The following is a 24,459-nucleotide window of genomic DNA, read 5'->3' as shown; positions in this document are numbered from 1 at the left end:
GATTGCTGAAGAAGCTGTTGATTAATCACAATTAAGGGCTCCCTGTGCGCGGCCTGCGAGGCAAAACCCGGGGGAAAGAGTCTTTCCAGTTTAATCACTCAAAGTGCATGTAAACGTGGGAGGGATGTCCCGCCCTGCAGTGGAACGACCCCTCGTGCTTGGAGCTATGCCTTCATCACAGTGCAGAGCTCCAGGCTCACCGCTGGTTCGTTAATTAGCTCTGACAGTTTAGTACCCTGCAGTGAAGAGAGAAAAACAACAAGCCGTTCTCATTTTTTTACCACTCCATCTTTATTGCTTATTAATATCTTTACACCAATTTTCTGGTACTATTTAGATCAGGAAAAACTGGAACTCCATAATGTTTGGATCAAATATTCTTCACTCCATTTTGGATTACACTTATCAGCAGTTACAAAAGACAGAGTGTCGACCGACTCCAGAAACATTCTGAAATTAGTAAATGAAATGAAACAGTATGTGACAGCAGTTCTCCTGAAGCAGTATTTCATGTTACTTTTTTTTAAGTTTCAGCACATCCATCTTTATAAATAAAAATCAAACCCCAACAGTTGCTACCTGCCGTCACTGACACCCTGCCCTCAGCTCAACACATTATTTTTTCTGGGAAGCATAAACTGAACAGTCAATGACTTCTTCACATTAGAGAAAGTAGTTGATGGAGACTTCAGATGTCCAACTGATCATCTGCTTTCTCTAGAAAGAAGTTCACACCTCTGCTATGACCTTTAATCAAACACTGTGATTCTTAATGGCTCGATATGACTTTTTCAGCCACTAGGTGGCGCACTACAGCACCAGCATCTCAGACCAAAAAAAATGTGTTTGGGACACACTTCCCTTTCCCCTTCACGTTCTATATTAATGTTCAAAATCAAGATTAGAACCTTTAAGAACAAAAAAAAGTCACAGGAGATTTTGTTTTGATCCTATATGAAAGCATGGTAAATCCTCTTCATCTCACTGGAATTCTAGAGAGAAACATTACGTGAGCCTCTAATAAAGCTTTTCATCTCACACCACTGCCTACCTGAACAGTGAAATAGCAATAGAAACAGAGCTGTACCAATCAGATTCTCATTAAATCACACTAAGAAAAACTGTACATGAGAACCAGGAAATCAAGTCAGTGGGTAAACCCTGCACAGCTGATATGGAATAGCTTAAAAACATCAGTTAGGCATCACCCATGAACATGATCTTAAACTGTGTAGGAGACTGAATGACACAGAAGCTTTAGCTCGAACTGCACACACTGAGGAGCCACAGTGCTATACGCCTGACCTGGCTCAGGGCTCGACATGAAGCCTCGCCTGCTTGTCCGGGACAAGTGGGATTTTTTTACAGGGCAAATAGGGGAGAAGTGTAACTGCCCTACTGGATCAGTTTAAAGAAAACCAAACCTCAGCCATTTAGTGAAATGAATACATTCACAATACCCATTTGAAACAAATGTACTTTTCTCCCACAAAACGTCCAACTGAGTGCCTTGATTGACCAATCACTGGTCCATCCAAGTATTCTGCAGCGCTGTTCCTTCAGGCTCCACCAGGGAACTAAAACTGCACGTATGAGTCAAAAAGAGAACAAAAATCCATAAACAGCTGGAGAAATTCATCGATGCAGTGAATTATGGCGATCTCCTGGCTGCAACACAACTTGTCTGACAACTAAGTGATGTTAGCTTGCTAGCGTTAGCAGCTGTGCAATTCACCAGAAAATAATGGCATTAGTTTAGCACCAGCACAGAGAACTGTCACCCGCTCTCACTGGATCATTTCTAAACGAAGATGGCCTCTTTATGGGGGTCCGACAGCAGAAAGCTTTTCAGGCCAGATGTTCCTGAACACCAACAGCAGAGTAAGAGAGAAACTTCGTCCCACTAATTCAGCCTGGTACTCCTGCTGATACTGCTGCAGAACAAACAGGAGGGGATCTGTCCTGCCTCTCACTGCAGAGGAAAGAGTCCACTGCGTTGGCTCCAGACGTAGTGGTGTGCTGTTTTTTACTTCCATGTGTTTGTTGGCTGTCGCTGCAGTGGAGGTTATGTTGTCCATACATGTGTGTGTGTCTGCTTCATTGTGTTGTGACAGTGGCAGGTGGTTTCATATCTACCCTGATAATGTTTACTGCACCGGCTGCTGTGCCCACAGACGCTCCATTTGCTGCTGCGTTGGGTTTCGTCCTGTTTTCTGGTTAACTGTAGTAAGGCTTTACTGAGAAAGGCAGTGGTGTATTTATAGATGATAATCAGTTATACGCACTGCTCCAAGTGTTCGTCTACAAATAAGGAATTTATTGTTGTTGGTTTGGACATCATGGCTCTGAGGTGTGATGTTGTTTCCCCAGTGTATACACTGACATGTTACTGGATTTTACTCATAGTGTAAGTGTGTTCCCAATTTAATAATTAATCTATTGGCTCTTTGAAAAAACACACAAACGTATAGCTTTAACATTTACTAACTGACCCAGTTCTTGCCTTTATTTAAGTTAAATTTTACACTGGTAATTTTACTCTTGAGTAAAATAGTGTATATATGTAACATATCATACAGAGTATACAACCTAAATGAACAGGAATGTGATTTCTTGAGGGGAAAATGTTAAGTACAGCCATTTTGATCAATTCTGAAATTGTATCATTTATATGTTGACAGTGATTGGATTTTTTCCACTATTTGTCTGAATTCTGTAAACAATATAACAAAAGTGAATTATTGTCATTGTTGTCTGGACAAGTTATGTTTTTGCCAGAAAAAGTCAAAAGTAAACTTACTACAACTTACTACCCTGAAGGACAAGTGCCTCAAAAAGTTAATGTCGAGCCCTGTGGTTGATCTAAGCCAACACAGTCTACAGGTGACGGAGAAAACGTTCTGGATGCTCACTGGCCATATATGTTCCTTCACTGGCATGGGTTTGAAGGTCCTGGCAGTCCCTGGTTTAGGAGTGCAATGAATGAAATCTTCTCGCTCCAACCCACCATCCAAATCTTATTATCGGCATCAGCACAAACAAAAATTTAAATCCTCAACAATTTGGGTAATAAAGGGTGGCTCAGCAGTCGGCACAGCAGAAAGGTCCTGGCTGCATGTGGGGGTCTTTCTGTGTACAGTTTGCATGTTGTCCCTGTGTTTGTGTGGGTGCCCTCTGCATGCTCCAGTTTCCCACCAACATCAAAACATGTATGTTAGATAAACTGTCATGTCTTAGAAAAGGTGTTGGTCCACAGGCGCTGCCCCGCAGCTGCCCACTGCTCCTGAGTGAGTTAACATGCAGAAAACAGATTTCACTATGTCGTACTGTGTTTAACTCTGTGTATGTGATGATAAGCTTGATTTGGTAAATCAATAGTTTATTAATGGTGGAGTTAGTTGAGGTTTTAGCCACACATTCAAAGATGAAATTACAAGTTAGTAGAATTAAACAGACTCAAATTTTTTAATATGGATGCAATTTAAAACTTCAATTTCAGCTTTTTCCCCCTAAATCAGTATTTCACTCACTAATACCACAAGGCAAGGAGACTTCAACAAGAAAGCTCTCCTATTTCTATCACATTACTGTGAGTCTACTTATGGGTACATAACTGTGATCTGTGTGTCAAATCTCCCGTTAAGGATAGAAAGGCAACTCCAATCAGAACGTTCAGTAACTGTCCAAATCTGCCCTGATGATGGTAAACAAAGGAAACATGTCACGCGTGCCTGTCTCACATCTGAACAAAATAAAATGCACGGTTTGTAATTACAGTATTGAAACACGGTCTTAAAAACAGGAAGAGTCTGTGTGTTCCTCATGCCTCACTGGTATGAAAATGAATATATGCCACAGGTAACCTACTCTCTAAACTAAAAGCAACTGCTCATCATTTCAGCTACTGTTGGGATTAGGTTTTTTTACCAATGAATTTAATACACTGCCTTTGACAGCCACGCACACACTTTCTCAAGAGGGTAACTCATTGTGAATGCTTTTTGCAGAACGTCCTGATTCAGCATTTAAATGATCTCAATGCCACGTTGTGAGAAATGTCAGTGAAGAAACCAGCGAGCTAGGGTCATTATAAAGGTACCCTCTGGAGTTTTTAACCACTAGTAGCAACAGCGCAATGTTCTGATGAGCGGGTCCTTGTTGTGTCTGGACCTTGAGCCCAAATAAAAGGAGCCACAGAGATAAAAATTTGGGCAGAGCTATACGTATTTGGGGTGACAGTTTTATGCTATTCTACTTATTGGCGGTTGGTGGTTGGTGTGCCATAAAAGGCAAATGAGAAGACTGTGAGCTAGCAAACATTTGCAGTTTGCAAATTATATAATAAATAAATAAATAAATAAAATTAGCTTTTAAAATATAAAATTAAAGAAAACTCCACAGGGCACCTTTAAGGTCATAAGAGCAAATGGAGTGAATAAAATCAGACTTTGATCCGGAGTGAGAAAAAGGAGCTTCTTTGCTTTCACAACATTGCAGTTTCAACTTTAAACAGACATGTCAATGCACTTGTTCTCCCATCACTTATTGCTTCATCTGCTGTTTAATGTTAGTATAGTACCATGGGACAACGCATACTAGAAGTGTTTGATTGAAGTGAAGCAGTCACTTAGCAGCATGTTGACCAACCAGTAAAAATGATGGGCCATCAGGTGTTGTTAAAGGATAACTGTTCCCTTCAGCCTCGTCCATTTCATTATCTGGCATCATACAAGACCACTGGAAGCACTGTTGAGCTTGAGGGCAAAACACTGGAGACAGCTTTAAGTTTCCAGACGGTGCCTGAACTGTCACCTGTCTATAATATTTATATATGTTCAACTACTTTGTCACAACAACAGTGTGAAATCCTGCCCTCGAGTGATGTCACTTGAGTCAGCGTCAGTCGGGGCTGAAGGCTGGTTGGGGGAACAAAAACTGTGGGGTGTGGAGTTACAAAGAAATGAACTCACCAGACCTCTGTAGCCAATTCCCCATTCCTGATAGAGGCCTGAGGCTCAAGATTACATTAGCCGCTACTAGCATAACATGCCAGAATCTCAAAATGAAGGCTTTCAACACATCATCACTACGTTAACCACGTGTTAGGAGGGCAAACTTCTCCCACAAGCCAGAATCTCCGACCTAACTGGCTGCGGCCCAGTTGCATTGTGGTTAATGTAGGCACCAGGTTTTGACATGGAAGAAGATTGCATGGTGCATTGGTTTTGATCCTTTAAAAACAAAACAAAAAAAAAAAAAAACTGTTCATGAGTCCAACAATGTTACTATATAGGATTGCAGTGCTGAATCAGACCTGGCTTTGTGTACTAGCTCCTGTAGTGTCCACATGTAATTGGCCATATAGTGTATTTTGAGTGTTTTGAGCTCCCTCATTCTTGAAGCTAACTACTGCTTCCAATAAGGAGAATCAACAGAGTCAAGTTAACATGCCAGATAATTAAAAACAGAGGCAAGGTTGAACTAAATCTAAATTATCCCTCAAAGACCAGCGTATCCAGGATTGCCAGACTACATTTGAATGATTGGGTATTCTGTGTATAGTTTCTTAACGCTGACCAAATGTCAGTCGAACCTAAACAAATTTAAATACAGAATAAAGTCATGAGTGTTGACAGTTATATTATAAAACATACACACAGTAAAAGGATGAGACGTACAGAATATTTACATATATAACAAAGAAGTCCATCATTGTACCACATGGTCTGGGAAGACTTCCCTCCCGTCAACATCAGCCTACACACATAATGGCTAATATTCACTGTACATGTGTCAACAGTTCAGTGGCCTCCACAAGCATGAGTGACTGTGAGAGAGCAGTGTGAGAGCTGAGACCTCTGAGGGCGGTGCAGGACACCACCTTCAGCCTTTTGTTCAATGTTACACTGTTAACGGTAGTGAGCTGGAGAGGGCTTGGTTTCCTTCCACTGGGAACCAAGCATCACTGCAGCCGTTTGTTATGCCGTTAAGTCTTTGAGACAGAGACTCACACACTCACATGCACGCGCGCACACATACACGCACACACACACAATCTGAGTGATAACAGTCACCCACCCCCATTAACCTGTCCCAACAGAAGAGATGCTTATGTGCAGCAAAGGTAAGCACCCTCACAACGAAAACCATGCACCACATCTTAAGTCCTATGTGTCATATATTAAGCTTTTGTCCAAATTGCTGTGAAGACGGTCAGAGACACACTTCTGCTCTACAAAATAATAAGGATGATAAGAATAAGAATAATGCACACAATTGACCCTTGTGGTGATGACAGTAGGAGGGGCCTTAGGTTGGTTTGCTTGATGTTTGCTGGGAATCATGGCTCCTGTGGTGTCAACCTCTTTGTCCATAGTTTACCTCCTGTCCATGATTTGTTTCCATGGGGTCTTCTTTGAAGTTTTCACACTGCTCCATTACTTTGCTGAAAAATGAAAACATTTTAGATGTTAGCCAAAGGTTAGATACTTCTTATAAGGTAAATTCTATACCCGTACTGAAATTATTTCACTCTTGATGCGACCCACTTAGGGATTTTTAGGTACAAATGCCATTCAGGGTGTTTTCATTCCTAACCTGTTTGATACTGTTCAGTCAAACTCTGCTTTAGTTCCCTTAGGTTCATGTGAAAGCTGATTGTTGAACTATGATGTGGACCAAAATCCAGACTGGGACCTTGTGGTAAGTAACAAAGCAAACCAGCCAAAGGATTTTGTGATGTAATATTAGCATGAATTCAAATGCTGAACCACTATTATAGCCATATCAAGGTTTCCCACAGCATTCAATAGCAAAGGCGCCCTGCCCCACCTGAAATGAGGTGTTCCTTCACTGACAAAGAAATCATTACATTGTATGAAATTTAGGCTTAGCAAGCAATGGTGCCACATCACACAGCAAAGGTAATGTGTGTGAGGAGTGAGGATTGTTCAAACTGTCATCTAGCACCGATAACTAGAACGCTCCCTCACTGCGTTCTCCAGTAACATACCTGCTTGATGCGATCACAAAATTCCCACACTGACAGAAATGTCAGGACCTCCACGTTTAACATTGCTTGAATGAATCAATACTTTGCACTTTGTCCCCAAAACCTGCAGCTGTATCCTAAAATCTGCCACTTTCTCAAACTCCCCGTTTTTTCTTTTGTCTTGTTGCTGGGAAGCCTGTCCCCTAGTTGTAATTAACAACCACACACTGAGAAGAAAGAACATGAAATGTGTGTGAGTGAGAGAGAGCGTGAGTATCAGAAATGTGACAGTGAATGTGAGTGAAGCAGAGGAAAATATCAGTATCAATCAGGCAGTAAATGTATATTATAGGTTACAGTGTGTCAGTAAATAAATACATGCTGCAGCTTCTCAAGATGAAGAAAAGTCTGTTGTTTCCAAACTGCTGGAGACTTAAAGAGGTTAGCCCTGAAGCCATGGTAACAACCCACCTACATTTAAGAGTGCTGTCTGCCCTGTAAATGCAAAACAGATCTAAAATTTAAATACATTTTTATATGTCTTAGGTAGAGGTTCCCACTATGCTGCTTAACTGCACCTTAACTCCTCCTGGTTACTGAAGCCATGTGCTGTGAGACATGTGCCAACACCAAATTCAGCTGGATGATACTGACCCATGATTTCAGACAAACAAACATCAGTTCATTTGGGACTGGCCAAATTATTATCCAGTGTAACACTGCCTGTGCTTGCTACTGTTTGTGTGGGACATAATTCAGTGTTTGCTGATTATGAACTATCATGGAAGTAATGTCATTAACTTATATAAGCTAAGGACCATATATATATTTAGACATGACCATTTTGTGGCCATGGTAACACATGTGTGCATCAACAAATGAGAACAGGGAGTTTCTGTGATGGAAAACAAAAATTAGTTGCACGATGTCAGTGTTGTGCTTGTGTCCTGCCCTGCATATTTAAAACATGAGTGAATGATGCTCCCATTCCAAGTATCCCCTCTGTAAAATGACAGCAAAAGACAGCTCTTTTTCATAGATTCAAGCATGCATGGTTAGTTGATGACCTGCGTTGTCCTGTTAATAATGGATTACTTCTTGGTGAGCTCTTTGTAACACCAGGGAAAATAAGTCAATGTAATCTGATTTTCCTCCTTTAATCCATGTAGTGTTGATTATGTTTCATGACCAAATCACCAAAATTGTCCATCAGTTCATGTGATTTCATGATTTGTATTGTCTATTGTTTTGTTTGTAAAAAGTCAGTTTGAACATAAAACAGACCATAACTGTAAGACAAGAATATCTCTTTCAATTATATGAACTTAAATACATGTGTGTAAAGTGGCTTTATGTGTTTCCATGTATTTAGGTTACTGCAGGGAATGACTGATGACTGTTAGCAACAGCATTAGTAAGTTTAAACAGGAAAACTAGTTCCTCTCTCTGCTGCTCAGCCTGCGACTGAATCTTTAGCTGTAGAATATATTTTGCTAGACAGAACCCTCCCACAAGCTATAGAGAGTTCTAACAAGTCTGCAGTGCACATTAGGTGCAACCACAGAGCTGTCAGTCTTACCTGGCCATGTCTTTGGTCTCTGGCTGTGAGCTCTCCAGTTCCAGAACTTTCTCTAGAAGACTTATCCCTCCTTCCTTAATCAACAGGGGACAATACTTGCTTGCTGCAGAGCAAAAATGAATGGAAAGATATTGATGAATGAATTATTCCTGCACATTGCTGTACTGTATCAGCACAATTTAGGCAAAAAAGAAAGGCGATGTGTCCTTGAATTCAAGAACAAGCAGTCAGGTGAGAAGTGAAAGAGAAAAGGTAATGTTGAAACACAGTTAAAAAGGAAGTTATATTTTAAATATGCCAAATTATCTCCTTTAAAATGACCATTTAGTCAGTACAGGAATATGTACCAGGATATCATTCTGTCCATTAGCTGGAACATGTAATATAAGATGGCTGTAAGTGAAGTTTCCAGTACCAGTGCACTGTTCAGAACACCTCTGACGACATTAACATGAAATGTTGAATGTGGTGTGAAACCCTGCAGAACAGCAGATACTCACGGTAAACTGACACCAGGTTATAGAGAGCCCATGTGGCCCAGTGCTGACTGACAGGGGAGATGCTCTGGGGCAGCAGTCGCAGGATGGGCTCGAATGACCTGGGACCAAACTCAATTTAAAAATTCAAACAGGAGAAAACCCACTGAGAGCTGGGCTGTACAGCTACACCACAGCTTCAACTCAGCAACCCATGCAACAAGCTGCAACTGTTTTTCTATCCAGGAAAATGACATATGTCCGTGCTGGTTTGGTAGTACACCAACACCAGCATAGATAAATATAACTGACAATCAGACTTTTCGCTTTTGTTTCACATCAAATTGTGCATGGACATGTGACATGTCATCCTTGTTATGATTAGGGAAAAGAGCTATGATATGTAATAAAAATATTTTTTCATCCAGATAGTTAGAAGGGTCTTAGAGGATTTTGGAAGTAGTTTCAGAACAGCACTAAGTGTTCTTGAACAACCTTTTTTCTCAAAGATAATGGCTTTATTTTTCAGGAAAAGAAATGCTTCGCTCTGTTATTATTCAGAAGCATCCATTTTTGACACTGGCATTTTTAGAGAAACATTTCATAATAAATTATTAGATTACATATGTCCATTTAAAAAAACGAAAAGATGGCATTAGTAAGGAAATAGTTCATCACCTGTAGTTGATGTTGCGGCGTGAGCTGACGTCCCAACTCTGGATAGCATCCCACATCTTGTCCATAACCGTGTCTCTTCGAGGCTCTTCCATCGACCAAACCTCCGGCCCATCAAACATGATGTGTGAAAGTACGCCACACGCGTTGTATGACACCTCAATGCCATCTGCCTTACTGTCCAGCAGGTTACTGTCAACACATCAAACAGTGAGGGGACAACACGTGAAATCAGCAAATATCCGATAAGAGGATTATATGAAATAATAACTCTTCCCCAAGGCTGACAAAAATTGTAAATAATCAAATTTAAGGCAGAAAGTTTATAAAATAACTATACATGGCCTCTAAGTCAAACAGCAGGGGATGTGAATATCTACTTGTAAGATATTTGAATGACCAAGCTTCTAATAAGTCATTCATGTTTAATTAATAATAGCTACTAAAATCATTTGAGAGTAAATTTAGTCTCCACTGATTTCAGCAGTCCTCTTACCTGAATACAGTGATGAACTGTGGGGTAAGCAGCTGTGGTCTCAGTGCTTTGACCTCAGCAACATTTCCCAAAAGCCCCAACATGTTGCGGTGAAGCTCCTGCTTGTCTGGAAACTCCTGGAGTAAGGTCATACAATGAGAGGAAAGGATGTCTTTGACAGTGGAAATATCAGGAGTCTATTGTTTGAATAGTCCAAAAGCATGACATGTAATCTATCAACATAATTCTAACATTTATGGAACAAATCCTGCAGACAGCTATGGGCTTCCTTAGGGTTACAGAAAAGACACAGGTGGAGGTGCAGTGTGAATGAGTGCAGACTTGCCTGCAGACACTCCAGAAAAAGATTCATGCCCTGACAGTTGAGAAACATCTGACAGTTGTCGGGTGTTTCATCAGTGATGTTCCACAGAGCGCTCCAAGAAAACTCCATCACCTGGTCACACTGAGAGAAAAAACAACCTTTTTAGTAGGAATCATTTACATTTGATTTTTTTGTCCTTATTTGACAATCAGCATGGAGAGACAGAGAGACAACACAGAGAGAGAGTATCGTATGACATGACACTGATCAGCAGTGAAATACAGTGTTCCCCAGTTACCAACTAATTCAATCTAAAGAGCAATATCATTTCAAGTTCAAAAGATGTGGGAGGAGTAAAACTGAGACTCACCATTCTGTCCTGTAACTTCTTCTGAATTAAATTCAACATTGTCTGTGAAAAATAAAAAAATAAACATAATCAGGTGACTGAATTACAAGTCATGAGTACAGTTTGAAGGCTTGTCAGGTAAGACACTACACATCAGTTTATTCTCTTGAGAAAGCGCTGTACAACTCTGGAAGGACACTATGGCAGCATTAAAAGTCTCCTCCATCCCAATGCTTGACAGTTGAACAGTAAGTACATGGTATAATAACTGGTATGTGTGCTTGCAAAGATCTGACTTAAACAGTGCATTGTAAGATTATGTTGTATCGCAAAAGCAGAGCCAGGAAAAACACAGACACACCACCACAGTGGTCACTGTTAAACAATGTTATACTACTTAATTAAATCAATGAAAACTGTAAACAAGATCAATCAACTGAAACCTAAGCAGTGAGATAGAGCAGGATACTATGCAGACATTCTTACAGTCTAATATCATATGAGGTATTTATGTGAGATCTTTCTGTATGACCAACGCATTCACCTATTTCTACCCATTTCCCGTTCCAACACACAACAAGCAACCCATATGTGTGGCCACGTCAAGCCACTGAGTATCTGTTCTTTGCTTGGGTGAGAGTGGGAGTTAAAGGTGTCTTTAAAATACGTTCGGTCAGGACTAGAGAGTGGTGTCACCTACAGTATCAGAGGGCTCAGCAGATTTGAGACAACATAGTCTGATACCCACTGCAGGCGGTCAAATGCCATTTAACATGAACACTGGGCTTCCACAGAAATGCTCACCCAACTTTTGCCATATTTTCATTCCCCTTTGCTTTTATGAATTCTATGTGTTGCTCAATTGTTGGTTGTCTGCTTTTATACTCTGTCGTTCTTGTATGTGTTTGACTATGAATGTTTCTTGTTCTCTGGTCTTTCTTGAAAGATAGATCTTGATATTAATGAGATTACTTGATTAAAATAAGTTCAATAAAAGCCTTCATTCAACATACTGACCCAAGACTCATCCTGTCCCACCTAACAACAATGACCAATCCCCTGAGGGACACCATGCAGATCGAGCTAACGGGTCTATGGTTGATGTGGTCAACGTAGGCCTGCACTTCATCGTCCAGCATCTGGACAGACAGGGAACCAACACCAGGATCCTGTTTGACAGTGCGTGGCATGGCTTACATCCTGGTGCAGCTGTGGTGTCATTTAAGTGACTTGGCACCGCCATCTCCAAGGATCATTAATGGGACATCAACGGAAGGCCCAACAGAGGATGTTGTTCATGAGGCTGCTGAGGATGCTCAACCTGGCACATGTAGCACTGATACATTCTACACTGGTGTCACTGAGTGTATCCCTTCATCATCCATCACTGTCTAATACAGTGCAGCAAACAAACAGGACATCCAGAAGCTGCAGCACATCATTTGCTCGGCCAAAAAGATCATCGACTGTTCTATGCCCCCCTTGATCAGTCCATCAGGGCCAAGCAGCATGCAGGCAAGATCATCTCCAACCCAACCCACCCTGGACATGAAGTCTTTGAACTTCTGGCCTCAGGCAAAAGACTGACATCCATAAAAATGTCCAGGAGCAGAAACAGGATCAGCTTCTTTCCAGACAAAGTTGCCTTGCTTAATAGCTGAACTGTCATCAACAAACTGGACCGCACTGCACATTACATTCCACCTCCACTGTTCATATTTCTGTCCCATTGGTTGCACATCCCTAATCTAATCCTTGTACTTGCCACTTTCATAATTCAAATTTAAACACTTTCTAATCGTATTTCACATTATACATTAGATTCTACCTCCACTGTTATCCAGTGCAATTATTGGTTGCACATGCCATACCATTTTTACACTCGTCACTTTCATGTATGTCATACATCCCACTTCTTTCTCCAAGGCATAGTCCATATACTCTAGGGGAATATTATTGCTATTATTACTATTGTGTACCATAATTGTCTGTAAACAGATTTTAGATTAGATTTTTTAATTCTACGCTTGTCAAATTTCATCACTGTATTTATTATATTATTACATACTTTTCTTCTTCTACTATTCTTCTTTGTTGTATTTGTGCAAATAGCAAATGCCAAGACATATTCTTGGTATGCTTGCATACTTAGTTAATAAAACAGATTGTGATACTGATTTTTCTAGTTTGTCACTGTTCCGCCTACATCCATGATTCCAAAAAAGTTGGAACACCGTGTAAAACACAAAACAGAATGTAATGACTTGCTCATCATTTGACATACTCAATTGAAAACAGTGCAATGATGATATATATACAAAGTTTTACCTCATCAATTTCATTGATTTTTGTGAACATCTGCTTATTCTGAAATTAATGTCCACAACACACTTCAAACAAGTTGGGCCAGAGCAACAAAAGACTGGGAAAGTTGTGGAATGTGGTAACAGGTGAGTATCATGATTCTGTGTGAATGGGGCACCCTCGAAAGGCTCAGCCGTTCACAAGCAAGGATGGAGCGAGGCTCACCACCTACAGGATGTTACTATATGGGCTCAGGAACACTGTAAAATTGTAAAGACAGTTTGTCTGCAAATGACTGCATTCTGTTGTTATTTATGATTCTTACAGCGTCTCAGTGTTTTTGGAATTGGGACTCTATGATTTTTCTTTCACATTTGCCTTTATTGAGAGGAAAAAGTGAGAGAGAGGGAACAACATTAAGAGAAGAGCCACGTGACAGGCCAATTTCAGCTCTGCAGAAGATATGGAAAAGAGACTTGAACCTGACCTTTAGTGATGAAGAGTGGAACAGAATTTGTAAAAATGTTAAAGTAGATTCAAGGGATGCAAGTACGTCTTATTCAATTCAAAATTATACATCGTTTTTTATTGGACTCCTTTTAGATTATTTAGATTAGGATTATTATCCACATCACACTGTTGGCGATGCAAATCTGAGGAAGGTAATTTAGTTCATGTACTGTGGTAGTGTGATAAAGTCCAACAATATTGGTCCAATATTTATGATAATTTGTGTGAGATTACAGAGATGCAAATACCATTTAACCCTAGATTTTTTATTTTGGGTGATCATTCAGTCCTTACAGGACAGGATAAACACATCAAAAGTTACATCCAAACCAGTATTATGATTGGAAGACAAATGCTCATCAGGGGATGGAAGAAGGAGGGGGTGCCCTCTCTTCAAGAGTGGGCTGTGGAGAAAGCTCAAGTTGCAGCATTTGAAAAAATGTCATATAAACAACTGGGTCAATTGGATCTGTATGAAGCAAAATGGGGCAAATATTTAAAAATTTTAAGGGGCTCCTGTTTGGAGTAATTTACTGTGTTTATTTTATTAGTTATTCTATGGTTGGTCTACATTGAGGCAGTTAGTAAAACTGGGATAGCTGTATATGAAAGAACACAGCGATTGATGTTGATAACCAGGAGGAGATCAGCAGCATGGAGGTTGGTGGCTTGGGGAGGGTTTGTATGTTGGCGTGGGGGTTTCTGTTATTATTGTATTGTTGAAATAATAAAAATAAAAATAAAAAATGTTAATCACAAAAAAAGAAAAGACCCACAGACTTGGCCTTGATCAAGCTGGAGTTGATCCCTGGACTCTGCACAGTGGCTAAATAGCTAGTATGGCTTGGCATGCGTTTTCAAAAGTGCCAGTCAAAATCAATACCACAAATTATGCCTTATCTCTTTTGGCCAAAAATCTAATTTCACAACAATGGAGGAAAGAGAACGTGTTTCATAACTGCTGTAACTGTCATAAAACTTTTATGGACATCTGTCAGATATACAAGAAAGTTCCAAAATGAAAAGCTGATCTTGATGTTACCTTGACAAATCCCATCTTTCCCACTGCTTCCTTGTGATAGTTGTCCACCTGACAGACCAAAGCATTGCAGAGATGCACAGCAATTCTCTGGATGGACTCATCCTGCCTGGCTGGCTCCAGGATTTTCAGCAGCAGCTGGTTGACCCGACTGTACTGGAACTCCAGCTCCTCTGGAATACTGAAGTTACACAGAGTCAAGCAGCAGTTCCTCTGGACCTGGTGTGGGATAAAGAGGGAGACACAGGAAGGTTCACAGAATCAAAACTGAAAACTCTACCACAAGTCTGAAAAGCAACATAATACAGATCAAAACACTGAACTGAATATCTACTTTATGAAAGACTTACAGTGACCTCCTGGTACTGTTCCATTCCATTTAGTACCACTTGAATGACCTCTCTACGCAACCTCACACTCTGGTCACTGCGGTACTCTGTGTTGGTCAGGTAGAACAGTGCAGCGCTGCCTGTTACCTGGATGCTCTTATCATATTTATGGCACTTCAATGCTGCTATGACGAGCTGAAAAGAAAGATGTTTATAGGAGAGGTATGAATGAGTGACAGGGCATAACATGCAGAATCATCTGGTAAGATAATAATATAACAATAACAATAATAATAATAAGTCACTGGTGTCAAAGCACAACCCAACTTAAACTCATCATACTTGCAAAGCTCGAAGGAGTTGGCTGCAGTGTTGTATCCTGGCGATGTCAAACAGCTGATTGATAGCTCTGTGGGCCAGCTCAGGGCGAAACTCTGTGTAAGCCTCAATGGCATTAAGAACCTGGTCTTCATTCTTGGATCCAGTCACCTGAAAAAGGCCAGCAACACAGATTCAACCCAATAAATAAACCATGCTAATAATCATTACTAATATATGCGAATGACCTATTAGAATGATTTTTTCCATACGACCAGTTAACATTGCACCTTGACGATACCAGTTGTGACCCCCTTAACATGAAACACTTTGACCATGGGTGCCTGGTTGTTTTAAAATGGGGAAGATTCAAAATTGTAATTTGGGGTAAGTTGAGAAACAGCCACCTACCCTACATTAGTTAGACTGAGGGTGCTATGAAAACCAGGAATGCCTCAAAGAAAGTATACAAATGGCTGGACCAGGACAGGAAATGGCTATTAGAAGAATGGCTATTTCGTCGTCGATTATATTTCTAAAACCTTATGTAGCCTAAAATGGCAGTAGGTTGCATGCTAGTAGGTTTCAAAGTCAAACAAGGACAAACAATCGATATAAATGAAACAGCCTTACGACACATCACAAAAGGATTTGGACAATTAAATTCTGAGGGTTGCTATTCTGAATACGCACAAGGCCATCTTCAGATTCAAACAATTACAACCAAGTAGAATCAATTTGAATGAATGAAACTACAACTATGTAATTCCAAACCCGTCTCTTTGTTTTACACACAGGTTCTAGTGGTAGCTGCTCTCAATAGCGACACTAGCTGTTGTAGTTGTGATGTTATACAGAAAAGAATAATTATCGATTTCTTCTCCTGCAGACATCAAGGGCCATTTTTGTTAATGACTAGACCTTACTACAAGAGCACCTCTAAGAGTAAACTTGCACCTCTCATTGACCCTGTATGAGAAAATGAGAGGGAGTCTGCTGTTGTGTGGTACAAGGAAGGGAGGGCAGGGTCACAGATAAGACTGAGATATTAACAGTAATTGGGCAAAATCTCATAGGGGATGTAGCAGTAAAAGAAAAGGTGGGTAAACTAAAAATGTCCGCTTGTTAAATTGTCCAATGTTAGGTAAGTAAAGTAAGTAAAACCTTATTTATATAGCACCTTCTTGAATACAGGATACAAAGGGCTTTACATCAACAAAAGTACAGAATAATAATAATAATAATAATAATAAAAAAACCCACAAAAAATCCCAGTGTCACCTTTCTCATGAACACAGTGTCACAGCAATGCCTTGAGGGGATTTCTTCTTGGTCAATGTGACCACACACAACACATTCTTGGCCATAACTCAAGAATGAATTTGCTAATTAGGACATAATTTCACACAAATGTCTCATGGGGTAAAATGAAGACATTTTATATCCAAAATGTCAAAAGGTCATCTCCACTGTAACATCACAGTGTTTTTCACCTTTCTGGCCATTATTCAATGCCATAACTCAGGAACAGAGGGGGAGATTGTGAGCATATTTCACGTTTGAAGAAATTTAAACAAACATTACTTAAAATACATCGGAATCATTTTCTGGTGTGAACTCACACAGTATGGCTGAATTAGTCCTTCCTACACTACCACTTGCCATCGCGTAGCATACAGTAGCTAGCAAAGACAAATCTAGCAGAAGATTGTGTGTTTGATGAGCAAGTCCACTTGAGCTGCAGGCAAGAGGAGGGGTGGGTGGAGACAGAGGCAGAGAATAGTGTGTGTGTGTGTGTGTGTGATCCATGTTACGTCTAAGCCATTTTAAGGCATGAATGGATCGTTTTCATGGAAAAAAACAAATATGCCATTCTGATGAATAGAGATGAGTTTTGAGGACAAGAACTTCAATAATGACTGATAACATCACACACCATACGATTTTATCCTCGGTCAGCAACCTGCCCAGATGAGAATGTACCCAAAATAACTATTATCAGCCCAAAACTGTAATGTGTGTCCAGCTCTTTAGATAACCAGTACCTTATAAGCAGGGATGTGTGTCACATTACAGAGGGTGGTGTCGTATAAGCCCAGAAACTGCAGGGGCCTCTTCAGCTCCTGGAAAGGATAGATGCTGCTCTTGCACGGCTCAATGCTGAAAGAGAGAGAGAGCTTGTTCAGACGTTCACTGTTCATCTGAAATTAAATGAAAATGCAAGAGCAATTTCCAAAAACTCTGGATTATACATATTTATATCCAGTGTACACTCTGGAGTTTACCCACCTTGGCCGACCCATAGCTTCTTCAAAGTGAGGAACTGTGCAGTTGTCCAGCATAATGTGACCAGAGATGTCCAGTGACACCAGATTGACCAGACACTGTACGATGGCTGTCAGGATTTTCCTGGTCATCTTAAACTTGGAGGTTCGCCTGCTCTCCCGTGAGATGTCAAGATGTCTAAAGTTTTATCAATGACAGTGACACATTATTGAAGATTAGTGGGGATATAAAAGGAACAACAGAAGGGACATTAAATGGATAGGAATTCAGTTTTGTCTGTTACAAATGTTGTAAATACTGATGGCAGGAAATATAATGTCAGGACAGACTTAAAAAAATCCAAACAAATCCTTTAATCCACTACAATTCAAAGACGCATATCAATAAAAATGAAAACGTGGTCGGTGAATAGATTTCACACTCAGAAAACTTGAGATAACACTATGCCTGCAAAACATCTCCTTCCATTAGTCAATCACTACAGGATGGCTGAATAACCTGACAAAGTTTTGTAGCACAACCTTAAGCGTGCACATGTAATGCCCGACAAAAGCTTTTTATCCTATGAACAGTTGTATTGCAAAATACTGTGTACATAAAATAATGAATCTCTTCATCGATCACTGCCACCAAACTCGAAATGTCCAATCATCAAATCCTATGGGAAATATTCGACTCTTTAGCTGATAAATGCGCCACTATTTTCACCAGCTACTCTCTGTGTCTGTCTGCTGTTTGGAGCTGAGCAGGTAGTGTACAGCTGGCTTTTAAAGGTTTTCACTGAAAAAGCTGCCTGTCGTCTGAAAACGAAGCTGTGAGAGCGGTGAGATTAAACCAAAATATTAAGTTGTCAGCCAAACAGCTAAACAAAGAGATGAAACTCTGTAAATCTCTGTACAGCTGAGAGCTGCAGATTCAGATGATCATTCTCTGAGGGTTCATCACTAACAATGTCCTGTCACATTGTTATCACATTGTTATTTGACAGATTATTCAACAGTTCAACCTTTAATATTGTGGCTTTCAATTTAAATGTAGCACAATACTTTGCAGGAGGGTAATATTGTACTTAATGCACAGCATCCAATGCTGTACCTCATGAAAAAAAGTTTGTGCAAAGTGAAAGACAGCTTAAAGGCAGTAGTAAATTCCACGAGAAGTGCTGTCTGGATTGGTAAAACAGCGTCGGAAACCCCCTCCATCTGCACCTTTCCATCATAGGAATTTTTAACGTAGCAGCGTACTTACTAAAAATACAGATGTAAATTACCACAGCTGCAGTTCATCTGATTTGCATAACGTGCTGTTAAATAACATCTGTTCCATATGTATATATATTGCATGACACAGTCTTAAGTGGTGCTGTTTTTCTTCCAATTTAAAATAGTATAAGCTTGGTCTAGCCCTTTAGAAAACAAAGACAAACTCAATTTGATTTCAGTCCAGTGGAAAATGGATTTGGATGTTGAGATGAAACTACACAGAATTTAAGTGAAATGCAGTTTTGCACCACCGGTGGCACATGTCAGTAACATTTATATTGTGTTTTATCACCTATATATATGAAGTGGGCATGATCAACTGCCAATATATACAAGAGCTGTGATATAAAGGTGTGTTAAGAGCATAATGACATAAAACCCCCCCTCCCACCTTACCTGAGATTAACAATCTCGACCACTGTGCTGACCAACTCCTCTGACAGGTCCACATTGTAGAGAACAAGAGACGCCAGTCTATCTTTCCACTGGGTGAGAAAAGCTGTTCCCAGCAACTGTACATTAGATAGATCTAGTGAGGTGAGTGACTTCAGAGGTTTGAGCAGGGTCTCAGCATCCACTTCGTCAGGCAGGCCACCTAAATTAAGCAACCTGAGGCGGTTGAACCCCTGGAAGTTAAAGTCTGTCTCTAATGCTTGCCTAGAAGCAGGGCTCTCCTCTTCCTCATCCTCTGTGTCTTCATTGCAGGCGAGCGGGGCGCCGCCCTTCCGATAGAAGATGTGGCTACAGCCGAAGAGACAAAGAGATACCAACGTCTCACGGAAGCAGGTCAGTGTTTTCAAGCTGCGGGATGACAGGCTGTTGCAGTAGGTGAGGTGGAGCCCAATCAGGTCCTAACAGAACACAAAAAGCCAGTAGTCATTTGATATTTCGATCATACTGAAGTATGCTGCAATCATGAATGAATGGGTTATCCTTTACAAATTGATGTACAAATGTGATCTTTCTTGGTATTTTTTCGAAAACAATACTCTTGACAATATGACAAAGTACTGAAAAATATTTCTAGTTTTGAACTCAAAATACCTGTATGATTTTTAAAAAATATTAGAAATTATACCGATATAATCATGAACAATACGATATAACAAACCCCTGACTAGAATACAGGCAATTCTGCAATATGTTCACCTATGCTCATCTAGACTTTATCATAATATCTGTGAAACTCGTGTAAACATAGCTTTGAAATGGGAAATGAAGTGTCATGCATGTGTGACAACACACTTGTTCTGCATGATTTTATAGAGAGCTAAGATGGTACGATTAGTACTACATTCATTTCTGGAGAAGAACAAAACCAACCTTTCAGCTTTTTGTAAGGTGACAGTGTAGGATAAAATTACCTAAAGTTTCTTGATTGTCACTTGACATAATTACTTTGAGTGGTAATTACTGGTAACAGAAAACCAAACAGCCACTTCTCCCAGTTCTTTGGTCTTGATGGTACTATTGCCACAAGAATCCACCATTACTATGAGGTGAGGTGTAGGGTATCAAACAATACTTCATAAGCATTTGTCCAAACAACTAAATGAAAATGAAATGAAGTTTTCTAATTGAGATGTTCCACTGAGGTGAACTGGAAAATGAAAACAGATTATTCTGAAAAACTGGTCTGTGACTAACTTGTGGCACCCCACCTGTTTTCTAATGGCTTCCAGATCTCTGTCACGTACAAAGTCTTCTCTCAGCTGTACCCTGGTCAGTCTGGTGCTGCGAGGGTCAGAGAATAGTTGGAAGAAGCTTTCCTCTGGTTCAAAGTTACTGTCTGTGTGGACCAACTCCATATATCTGTTAAAACAAGGAATTAAACAATAAATTAACTTAAATTAAAAGTAAACTTAATAAGTAATCAAGAGCCCCTTTCAGACATGGAATCTGTAACACTGTAAAAGCATGTGGCATTTTTCAGAAATTTGTTACATATCAAGTGATGTATCCTGTTACATACGTGTTGACCAGCTTGTCGCAGATTTCGCTGGGGAGGAAGATGTCTGAGCGCAGGCAGAGCTTGTTCCTGAATCCCTGGTAGCACATGGTTTTCCTGAGGTTTCTCAGGCAAAAGACCGTTGCCAGTGTCATGAGGCTGTCAGGGTTGTCTCCTGCTTTGGCTGCCATGTTAGCCTCTTCTTCTCCAGCTCAGATCAAAGACAGGGCAGTGCAGGGAACCTTGGAGGTGTGCATTGAACAAAGTAAAGGGCTACGGACTGTTTCTTTTCACAAAAGGCTGCTTCTGGTGGGAAACAGCAAAAAAACATTCTGAGCTGAATAATTCATACATCCAATGTGAGGACTAAATTAAGAGATAATGAAAAGTAGAGCCACTGTAATTAAAACCATAAGCTAATATCTGTTTCCTTTTCCACCATTTTTTATCATTAACTGCAACTACACATTAATGTCTTTGGTTAATATATATTGTGAAACCTGTTCTTTGTGGTACCCTAACAGAGGAACAGACTTAGCACCTACAGTAACGTCATGACATTTAATCCCAAATGAAGTCGTACATCAAATTTACGTTACCTTCTCTAAACGCTTTCTGTGTTTTCTGTGTCTGCTAACGCTAAATTAACTGGCAGGCACATTAATGTCAAAACGCGTTGCTGCCTCAAACTGACACCTTTGCATACTTAGCGAAGTCAGCCGTTGTGCCTATGGCTGGCAACTGTTAGCAACTACTGTTGGCTACTTTTCAACAACTTGTTTCAACATTACTTACAATATTATCTTACCTTATTTATATTACGATGAATGACTCCTGCCGACCAGCTGAAGCTACTAACCTCGTCTGCCCTGTCTTTTGGTTGGTACTACTAGCGTTAACTTAGTTTGTTAGTTAACCACACATAGCAATTCACAACTAAGATGGCTAGCTAGCTAGCCAGCTAGCTACAATGTAGAATAATTTACTTTAACAACACCAACGCTAGACAGCTACTAACAAGCAGACCACAAGTGGTAGGCTGCACACTCACAACAACCCAAACTACCAAAATACAACACTTGTTATTCTAAGTTAAACCTTAACTTGCCGATACGGTGTCACCAATGCATTTCAGCGTCTAAATTAGCTTGTGGCTAACGATGACTTTCCCAGCTATAATGTTAGCTAAATTAGCCTGTGGGGCTAGCGCTAGCAAAGAGTTCTGTGTAGAAATGCACGCTACAAACAGTGGTCAGCGGTGTTTGAGTGCATGGCTCATCAGGCAGTACTCTACCTTAGCTTTCGCCAAGGTTGTACGTCTCGATGAGGGCGAGAAATTGAGTTATTATCACCAGTCTTCACCCATCTGATTTTCGTTTTCGTCCGATGTCAACAAACAGACCCCTCCTCCTTTTCCCATCTCTTCCTTCTGTTCTTCCTCTTCCTCTTTTACTTCCATCATTCATCCTCTAGTTCCTTTTCTTATTCGCCTACATTACATGATTTCAATATTATTATGTTCTTTCTGTCATCAGTAAATATCTCGTTCTCTGGTTTTATTACCCTAATACAATATTATTATTTGTGGAAGTCGCCGTACTACTACTAGTCGTGGCAGTCGTAGTAGCAGCAGTAGTACTAGCAGCAATGGTTGTAGCAGCAGTAAGTACTCTATAATAAAAAAGGAAAAACAGACAGAACTAAAACTGCTTTAGTGCATTTTTACAGAATCCATCAATAGAACAAGTTGGTTACTGTGTAACCAAACTTAAACTGACTATATTTTATTTTTTTAATATAAACTATTGAAATAGTTGTACTCTCCTTGTCCTCCACACTTTATGCAAATTTACTGTGTGGGGCCAAGTAGGCAACTGTAATGGGGCCCCCAGACCTCCAGGAGCCCTACAAACCCCAGATTAACCATGTATAAATTTGGTTAATTGAAAATGTGTTACAAATATTACAAATTTGCGCCACTGAAGTATGGTATTAATTAAAGCATGGTCATGTAATATTACCTGTTCTTCTGGCTCTGTTTTAGAGGGGCCATGTGCTAAAATCTGTCAGGGACCCAGCAGCAAATTTGCCCTTTAGGGTCCCCTTAATCCAGCGATGTCTGTCTTCTGCAGAGCTTTGCATCCACAGTGAAGGGATATATGTAAATAATTGTTTCATTGAGGGTAACCTCTTTTTTGGTTATTTATTTATCTACTTCGTTTGTAAAAACCTTTAAACAAACAAATACTTATGTGTTGTCTTTTGTATAGGGGCACAGATATGCCCACCGTGCAGGCAAACATGGTACTAGACCTCTCACTAATTGCACTGCAATAAGAGAAACGTCAGACAGTCATGTCACACATAGTGTATGTATGTTCATCCACAAGGTGTTTTCAGGCAGCACGTTGTGCAGAGGCCCCGCAGCCGTTGAGGAGGGAAAGTGAGTGACTAACACTTGGTCCACTGCAAATGATCTCAACTACATCTACAGTCAGGATTTCCTTAACACTTAGCATCAAGAGTCATGCCCCCCAGAGGATGAATCTTATACCTTTTTAGTAATCTCCCGAACTTTCATCTAACACCACCATCATGCTGAAATGTCCACTTGTAAAATCTAACAGGGAGATTGAAATGAAATGTAGTTTCATTCATGCTTGCATGATGATAAACTTCCTCTTGATCCCATAACCTCACATCTAGCTCCACCCCGAGGTCAAATGTGATACTTTTGTCCCACTACTATCTTCAACAGTAGTGAGATTATCAGTTCGTTGTTTGTTTGTCTTGAAGAAAATTCCTGTGCCAACACACTACACAGACAGTGGGAGAAAATGGAAGCTTAATAGGGGCTCAGGGGCTCATTTATTCCACAGATCCCATAGCAGGTTAATTCAGCCATATTCATCTGACTTGCATGTCTTTGAAGTGTGGGGGGGCTCAAGAGAAAGAACCAATGCTGAAAATTGAGCATCTGTTAAATTTCAGGGCCAATCCTCCCTCCAGCTACTATAACATTGTTCCACACTGGTTGATATCACATACAGTACATATTCTGTCTCTTTATTCTAACACTTCATTAAAGCTGTATGAAGCTTATATAAAGTGGCATTGTCATTTAAAGCCAAGATTCAAGGATTTTATACCATAACATCAAATTATGCTCAATTTACATGAAATGCATTCATATCTTGTGTGTGTATATGATGAATAGCCTTCTCTCTGTTCACAGGCAGGGCCAGAGGCGAAGTTGCTTTAGCATGGATGGATAACTGAATGGGCCTACCGGGTACTAGCCCAGAGGCCCCTGGACCAGAACCTCTGTATGAAGTGAATGGTTCTTGTTTGAAAGTTAAACCACAACAAAGAGACACAAAATGACCAAGAAGACGGAATCAAAGTGATTATGTGTGCCGGGTAAAAGCCTTGAATCTTAATGCGCAACTAAATTACAGACAGTCGTCTAAATATGCACAACCTCAGATGCAAAGCAATGCATACATCCAGACAGTAACTCACTCATATATTATTTCCCTCCGTCCTTTCTTCATTCATTCATCATGCATGCTGTGTGTTTTTACTTGCAGAAT

General features: G+C 40.2%; 1 protein-coding gene across 2 annotated transcripts; it reads right to left on the bottom strand.

The window, feature by feature from the left end:
- Nucleotides 1-289: 289 nt before the first annotated feature.
- zer1 (zyg-11 related, cell cycle regulator) lies at nucleotides 290-22,271 on the bottom strand. Of its 2 annotated transcripts, none has more exons than XM_041960342.1 (16): nucleotides 22,161-22,271; nucleotides 20,891-21,108; nucleotides 20,580-20,730; nucleotides 19,315-19,769; nucleotides 17,660-17,833; nucleotides 17,416-17,530; nucleotides 15,395-15,541; nucleotides 15,074-15,247; nucleotides 14,727-14,942; nucleotides 10,892-10,933; nucleotides 10,543-10,662; nucleotides 10,218-10,333; nucleotides 9,725-9,913; nucleotides 9,071-9,168; nucleotides 8,571-8,673; nucleotides 290-6,445 (listed from the first exon to the last, which is right to left on the bottom strand). In XM_041960342.1, the coding sequence occupies exons 2-16, from the start codon at nucleotides 21,055-21,057 to the stop codon at nucleotides 6,358-6,360; spliced, it is 2,355 nt and encodes a 784-aa protein (XP_041816276.1). In that variant the 5' UTR covers nucleotides 21,058-21,108; nucleotides 22,161-22,271; the 3' UTR covers nucleotides 290-6,357. The 2 variants fall into 2 exon arrangements, with proteins under 2 accessions (XP_041816276.1, XP_041816277.1); XM_041960343.1 differs by lacking the exon at nucleotides 22,161-22,271 and adding an exon at nucleotides 21,675-22,103.
- Nucleotides 22,272-24,459: the final 2,188 nt, after the last annotated feature.

The sequence above is a fragment of the Chelmon rostratus genome, chromosome 19 (genome assembly GCF_017976325.1).
Source record: "Chelmon rostratus isolate fCheRos1 chromosome 19, fCheRos1.pri, whole genome shotgun sequence".
NCBI lineage: Eukaryota > Metazoa > Chordata > Actinopteri > Chaetodontiformes > Chaetodontidae > Chelmon > Chelmon rostratus.
The sequence above is the reverse complement of the archived record's forward strand: the minus strand, read 5'-3'. Positions and strand labels throughout refer to the sequence as shown.